The following is a 7485-nucleotide window of genomic DNA, read 5'->3' as shown; positions in this document are numbered from 1 at the left end:
ACAAGATGCCGGCCAGATGTTGGGAGGCAGCATCAGCATTCAGCCTGTGTTCCTCTCCTGCCTGATGCAAGGAGTCTCCCTGGCCCCAGCACCCCCCTCTCAGCCAGCTGAGGGCCTCTAGGTCCCCCAGTTGGGTCTCACCCTAACCCAAAATGGTTTCCGGCCTTCATCCCCCCACCTCCTACACAGGGTGCACCATCCAGACCCAGAGGCCTCCCGCCCTCCAAGCCCACCCACGCCGACCTCCCTCTGGAGCTCTGGCCACCACCCGTGGCATCAGTCGCCCCCTTATAAATGCTTCTCCCATTACACACATACACGTGCACACACACACACCCCAGAGGTGGCTGCGTGGTTACAAAGACTTTATCAAATTATTTAAGATGTTGGCATTTATGCATTCACATGTATACGTAAAACAATTACACAGAATCTTCAGGTCACTGGGGTGCTAACGTGGTACACACACGAGCCTGGCAGGGACTCAAGTAGGGCCAGGCTTGGAGGCACGGGGCTTTGAAAAACTAGACCTCCTTCTAAGGACCTGAGAGGAATACGGTGACAAGGAAAGGGTCACTTCAGGGGTCTGGCTTAACCCCTGAAGGTTAGAGCTCAGAGCTGCATTTCAAGCTCCTTTCCCATCTTCAGGGGAAGGGGACTCATTTTCAGACTGTAGCCCCACTATGTAACAAGCCCACTCCCTAAAATCTTGATGTGGCAAACACACCCAAGAATCCACTGGACCAGGTCCTCATAAATATATTTATATCAGAGAAAACAAGGCACTTCAGGAGCATGATGGCTCACTCTCCTACACATATATCATTCTAGACAGAAAGTAAAAATTGGTTAGTTTCTCAAGTGAGTTAAGTGACTAAAGTTAATACAGTAACAAAATTGTTCCCTAGCCCTTCCTGAGGCACATCTCTGGGTGACACCTGGTCCCAGGTCAGCTGAACCCCGGTAGAGCTCAAAGCCCCCAGGAAGCCTGACCTCTCTCCTGAGCAAAAGCCCCTGGCCTTGGGGTCACTGCCCCCCTCCTCAAGCCCCGAGGTCAGGTGAGGGGGGTTGCAGTGGGCGGCAGGCTGAAAGCAGAGCTGGGACACGGTGGAAATGCTTACGCAGGGTCACCAAAGCCACAGAGACCTCAATCTGTCCGAGGTGGCGCTGCCGAGCCAGAGAATCGGCGCCACGGGAAGAGATTTCACATTAGCCCTGACAACACTGCCTCAGCTCTGCGGTGACAGCGGCCAGGGTCATTTCTGAGGGCGCTTGAGTTTCCGTTGGAGGCGAGCTGGAGCTCGGGCCAGCTGCTCGGAGCCTCCAAGGGATCACTGAGCCTGCCCCCTCCCCGTGGCTGCTCCCTTGGAATGTACTCATCTCACAACCAAGGCAGAGTCACAACTCACTTCTGACACTGCCGAGTGGAAGCTGGGCCCCTGGGCCACAGGAATGGGGGCAGGTCCCCTGGGCTGGGCAGAATAGGGAAGGGAGGCGGCTCCTTGGCTTCAGCCCTTAGAGTCCTTAGGGGCCATTGCTCCATACTCTTACCAGCCTCAGCCCAGTTTAAATAATCACTAAACTTTGCATTCTACAATTACAGGATTCCAAAGATAACACAATTACCTGCATAGGGTCCTTTATCATCTTAAAGGGCTCTGTGTTTAAGAAGCTTTTTTTTTTTTTTTTTTTTTTTTTTGGTGCACATATGCATAAGTAGAGCCCAGAGGGCCTCTCGGCTGACTGGGTCCCCAGCCCCCCGAGCTGAGGAGGCTTCGCAAGGCCGGCTGCTACAAAGCGCCGAGCTTGGCTGCATAGATTTTAATGAGAGCATCGGGCAGAGCTGTGCTGTTGCTCTCCGGGACTTTCAGATCATTACCAAACCAGCTGTAGGATGAGAACACAGCATATCGAAACCCTAGGAGGTCACTGAGCTAATGATCTAATCCTACCTTCTGCAGGCAGTGGCCCTCCCCACCTCCTCCTGCCCCCAGCCCTTTCCAAGGCAGACTCCGTCCATTCCAGCAGCCAGGCCAACACCGCCCCCTTCACGGTCAGAGAAGAATGACAGCGAGTAGTGCTGGCTCCCCCTTCTCCGGAAAGGAGGGGGATGGGGGTAATTTAGTCAAAGCCATTAGGCCCAAACCCTGGCCTAGCCAGGCCCCAGGACTCCTATTTGGGAGAACCACTGCCCTCCACCTGCCACTTTGGTCACTGCTGGGTTGCAGCCGGGGGCACCTTCGACAGCCATTTTGGAGTTCTGAAGAAAGCACCTTCAGCTTCCAGAGTGCACAGTGGGAGGCAAGGAGGGGGTGCACACCGTCTGGTACGCTCAGCACTGGGGCCTGACGCCAGCCCTGTGCCAGAGATGTGTGATCTAGGAGAGGAAGGAGGGCACACTCTGGAGCAGCCCCTGCAGGAGGGCACGCTGGCCTCTAAAGACTCGGTCCCCACGCCCGAAGTTCACAGAAAGAAGGCTGAGGGGGAGATTCAGCCAGGGCACAGTGGCAGTACCCACGATTACACCCTCTCCTCAAGCCGGAGGGGTTGATGAGGGCTTTGGCAATTACTATAACCATTTGCTGTGCTGGGTAGAGACAGATCCTGTTTCTCTTTGTTTCAGGGCTCGGAAAGCCGGAGAAGCCGGAGAAGCCAGAAGCCAGTTTCAGCACAAGAGGCTACACAATAGTTAGGGCAGAAGAGAAGAAACCTCACTGTTGGCCAAAGCTGACCAGTTTTTTTCTGAATAATAGCACCTGTGTATTAGCTCTGGGAAATAGGGGGAGTGAGGGAGGGAACGTCACTGTGCAGTGAGGAGGGGAGCTGGAAACAAGACCCAGAGTCCTTCTGCCTTTCGACCCTCCTCATGGCCGCCAGCCGCCAGCACCCCCTGCCCCAGGGCAGCTACCTGCAGCGGCTGCCAGCCTGAGGGACTGAAGTTTCTACAGTTGGAAGGACCTATGCTTAAACTGGGGAAATAAAAGAGGGAGGAGTTGCAGAGGAATTGAAAGCAGCACCTGTCACGCTGCCTACCCGCTTCCTTCTCTCACTACCTCTGGTCCCCCAAAAGGGCAGCTCTCAAGGCCAGGTGCTTGGCTGGTGATAGGAAAGGGGGAGCAAACAATTACAAGAGAGGCCATGAGGGTCTGAGCAGCACTGATAGGCCTGGCACAGGCCCTGAGCCCTTCTCACCTGTGGTGAGGTCTGGAGTAGCACAGAGCCAAGAACTGCTCTGCCCGGGCTCCAGCAGGTGCCCACCATTTGGTCCCAGAAAGCACAGCTGACTTGGAATCAGGAACTCTGGGGTCTAGCTCTTTCGTCATCCAACTGTGTGACCATGAGCAAGTCACTTCCCATCTCTAGGCTTCAGCATCATTCAACCCAGTTCCGCCTTTTTCCAGTCCTGCAGTTACAAGTCTCTAAGCTTGGCTCCCGAGAGCCAGAAGAGGCCCAGATCCCTGTGTGTCAGGGCTAGTTTGGTCATGAGTATTAGAGGTTAGAACCGGGCTGTGGTGCTTGGAGGCACCTGGTGGTAAGGGAGGGGCATTTAAGGAACGTGGAACACCACATTCAGGAGAGGGACCCTGGGAGGGAGGGGACCACCCCTGCTTCCAGAAAGGCATTGTTTCTGAGCAGAGGGGGAAGACATTTCTTTAGGGGATTGATGGCTCCTGGAATAGAGGGCATCCAGACATAGAGATGGCTTAGCAAAAGGCAGCCTCACCCTGCTGCTGAGGGCAGAAGGGGGAGGCACTGGGTATGCGGCTGCTCCGCTCTCTCAGTGCATGGGGAAGGGGCCAGCTGTGTCCAGGCAGGCTTTAGGACCAGAAGATGGCTGGTATTATTCAAAGTAGCTGAGGGCAAGGATTCTAGAAGACCACAGAAAACGGCGCCTAGGGGAAGGCACCAACTCCAATTTAAATCCAATCAAAGGGATCTGCTTTGGGGTTTTCCCTTCTCTTCAATATGCAACAGTCACTTGAAGGGAAGAGGGAACATCTCAGCTACTGAACCTCAGGAGCCCCATGGGCCTGACCTCGGGGAGATGGGAAATACATGTTGATTTGGAGGAAGCACTTGGATATATCTTTGGTTGCTTCAGGGAAGGCTCTGGCCCCTTGAGATTCTTTTTTTCCTCCCTTTTTTCCCCTTGGGACTGTCGGGGTAGGCATCAAAGGAGGCAGGTAGGAAGGAAAGAAAAAGGAAGCGGGCAGCAGGCAGAAGAGTTAATCCGACCACTCGTCCTCATCAAACTCAGAGGAGTCATCTTCTGAGTCGCTGTACTCCACAGCAATGCGACGTGACAGGATGGTGGCCACGTCGTTGCCCACAACATCCCGCTTCTCTTGTTCCCGCTGCTCCTCAACCCTGCGCAGCTGAAAGCCTGGTGGGAGAGAGAGAGAAGGGTTAAGAGGTGCGTCAGTCTCCGAATCCATCCAGGACTGTGGAAGAGGGAGCAGCCCCTGGTGGTGGTGGGTATTGGAAAGGACAGTGAAAAAGAAGGACCCTCTGGGAAAGCAAGATCCTCAGGACAAGAAGTAAAGACAGGTTTTATGAAATTGTGGCCCCAGTGCTACAGGTGTGTCTGAAAGGAGCCTGCCATTCTTCCCAGTTTCCACGCTTCCCAGTTTCTCAGGCTGGTGAGGATGGTACTTCTCCCAAGACTGAGTGGGGAGTGGCTGCCAATCCCCACCTAGTGGGCACTCAGTCTGCCCAAGTCATTGATTTTCATGAAGCTCAGCTGCCTTAGGTTGTCTCCACTAGACAACCCTTCAGTTCCTGGAGGATCAGACAGAAGAAACCACTCCAGTCCCTTGGGACCAGAACCGGCCTCTGAGAGAAAGAGAATAAATGCCCCATGATGGTGAGATGATGATGAGGGAGGGGAGGAAGGTAGGGTGAAAGGAAGGGAAGGGGATAGGAGAAAAAGGGGAGAGGAGGGGGGTGGGAAGCGGGGGAGAGTAGGGAGGAAGGATATGAAAGGCAAAAAAGTGGAGGACAAGGAGTGTGTGAGTCCAGCTGAGGAAGTACCTTCTAAGACAGTGATTCTTGTTTTTCTCTGGGGCACAAAATGGATGCAAACATACACAAAGCATGAATTTCCAAGGAGTTCAAAGATCCCACGTTAAGAAGTCTTTACTTTAAACCAAGGTGGAAAGAAATATAAACCTCTGTATTTTTAGAGTGAAGCCTTTCTTCACGCTCATCTGAGGTCTTAATCTCTCCCCACCCAACGAAAGCTATTCCCTTGGAAGGCCACAGAACCCCTTGTCCACCCTCCAATCAGTCTTCCAGCTGCAGAAAGACAAGGCTTCATGATCCCGGACCCACCATTGGGATTTTACCTTGACGGATAGCTGAAAGCAAGTCGCTGCGGGCATCGCTCACAGGAGGCAAGGAGGACTTGGGCTTGGTGGTGTCAGAAAGTGGTGAAGGTGCAGCAGGCTGGCCATCTGCACCACTGAGAGGGGGAGGAGGGGGCCCCGGAGGAGGGGGCGGCGGGGGAGGCGGAGGTGCTCCTCCTGCTGGTTGGGACAAGGGAGGTGGTGGCAGAGGTGAGTAGTCAGCTGCTGGCGGTGGGGGAGGAGGTGGAGGGGCAGCAAAATCGGGGTGAGGTGGGAAAGATGGGGGTGAAGGTGGTGGTGGCGTCCCTGGAGACCCAAATCCTCCAAGCGGTGGTGGGGGTGGAGTGCTCATCATCGGAGGTGGAGGCGGAGGGGCAGGTGGTGGAGCAAACCCAGGTTTGGGGCCTGGCGGAGAGCCCAGAGGAGGAGCTGGCGGTGGATGGCTTGGGCTGACCACACTGGATCTTTTGGGTCCAGCTAAACCAGACCCTCTTTGGTTACTGTCTGCTGGGTAGCTAAAAGGACAAAGCAAAAAGACCCACCATCACTCTCAGGATGCAAACCTCCACCTTTAGTTAAGTTTATCTATAAGCCTAGGTTCATTTTGGTTGACAGTATCAATTCATTTTGCCTCAAATAGAAAGAAGAACCTGGGGATGGTCAGAACAGACCAACAATGGAATGGGCACCCTTGTAAGGTAATGAGCATCCCATTAGCTGAGGAGTATAAGCAGAAATTGAGACAAACTACCTGAAAAAAGTGGACTTAGGATTTCTCCAACAGGTAAGGGCTGGCCAAGATCCTCTCTTAGGTCCCCCTCAAACTTTTCAGCTCTCCAAGGGAAGGCACCCTTCTAAGAAGAAGGGTCAGTTCAATCTTGGAGCCAGGACTAAGAAGGCACGCAAGAAAGAACTGGAATAAAAATTCAAACACCACTACCCACAGGCTCTGCTCCACAGGCTATTAACATTCACCAGATCTTATGAGGGCAGGAAATCCAAGCCAAGCTGACCGAAACTGAGCGGGGTACAGATTTAGGTGAATGTACCTTCAGTGCTCATGTGGAAAAACTTGAGAGAGAACGAGGGCCTGAGGATCAGCAGAGACGGGAAATGAATGTGCTGCCAGACTTGACCCGGGTTGAGAGAGAATTAAGGTGCACCTCTCCTGGGTCAGGCATACTTGACTGAGGCTGCAAGGTCTCAGGCCATGTGTGAGACTGAAGGGATTCTTTTTCCACCTTTTTATCTGCCCTACACTAATAGCTACTCCTTAGAAAAGCATCCATCTTGGAATTTTCCACAGACCTTCGAGCCTTAGCTGCATCCAACATGGCAACAAGCAGGAAGTGATTTGGGAGGCAGAAGGAGACTTGGGATTAGTGGTTTCAAGCGCCAAGAATGGGGCGGGCGGTGGGGGTGACAGCGCTGCTTTAGATCTCCATCTGAGGGGTCTTCAACATACCCAATCTCTGATTAAACAGTGTCCAAGGAGACAAGCATACTTTACAAAGCTCTCACTTGCCAGGCATCAGAAAGAAAAGTAACTATGAGGAAACACTGAAATCTAACACTCCTCAGATCCCTTCCTCTTTCAGCCATTACTTGCTAACTCTTCCTCTATATACCTCTGCCAGGGACACTGACAAATACCAAAATGGTCAGATTCTAAGTTTCATCTCTTTTTCTTTTGTTTCCTTCTTTCTGGAGATTTTATCCACAGTGAAATGGACCAGAGGCGACAGGAGAAAAGAGTGACTATCTTCTACGTTCCTAGATAACTGGGGAAGGAGGCTGTTCAATATCTTATGTACAGCAGGAGATTATACCACTTTATGTCATGCTGAGTCAGAGCCAAGTAAAAAAAGCAAGAGATAAGTTGGTGACTTCTATCTGCTCAGGTGTAGCTAGTAGTTAAGAACACAGGCTCTGGAAAGAAAGCCTGACCTGCTTTCCAATCATGACTGACCTGCTTTCCAATCATGACTCTGCCTCTTACTGGCTGTGAGATCTTAGGTAAGTTCATTGACCTCTCTGTGCTTCACTGTTTACTCATCTGTAAAATGGGTACCTATCTCAAGAGGACTCTTGTGGGGATTAAGTAACATATATAGTGTTTGGCATAATGCCTGGCACTTTA

General features: G+C 52.5%; 1 protein-coding gene across 4 annotated transcripts in view; it reads right to left on the bottom strand.

The window, feature by feature from the left end:
* Positions 1 to 348: 348 nt before the first annotated feature.
* WASF2 (WASP family member 2) overlaps positions 349 to 7485 on the bottom strand; it is a 71115-nt gene continuing 63978 nt past the window's right edge. For all 4 annotated transcript variants that reach the window (XM_022552129.2, XM_022552132.2, XM_089898202.1 and 1 more), the window contains exons 8-9: positions 5346 to 5860; positions 349 to 4384 (exon numbers count right to left, since the gene is read on the bottom strand). In XM_022552129.2, the coding sequence (XP_022407837.1) occupies positions 4227 to 4384; positions 5346 to 5860 (673 nt within the window). In that variant the 3' untranslated portion in view covers positions 349 to 4226. The remainder of the gene's footprint in view (positions 4385 to 5345; positions 5861 to 7485) is intronic.

This window comes from Delphinapterus leucas, chromosome 1 (genome assembly GCF_059928025.1).
Source record: "Delphinapterus leucas isolate spDelLeu-1000000601 "Yukka" chromosome 1, BTC_Dleu_Yukka2, whole genome shotgun sequence".
Lineage (NCBI taxonomy): Eukaryota > Metazoa > Chordata > Mammalia > Artiodactyla > Monodontidae > Delphinapterus > Delphinapterus leucas.
This window is presented reverse-complemented; position numbering and strand designations above follow the sequence as displayed.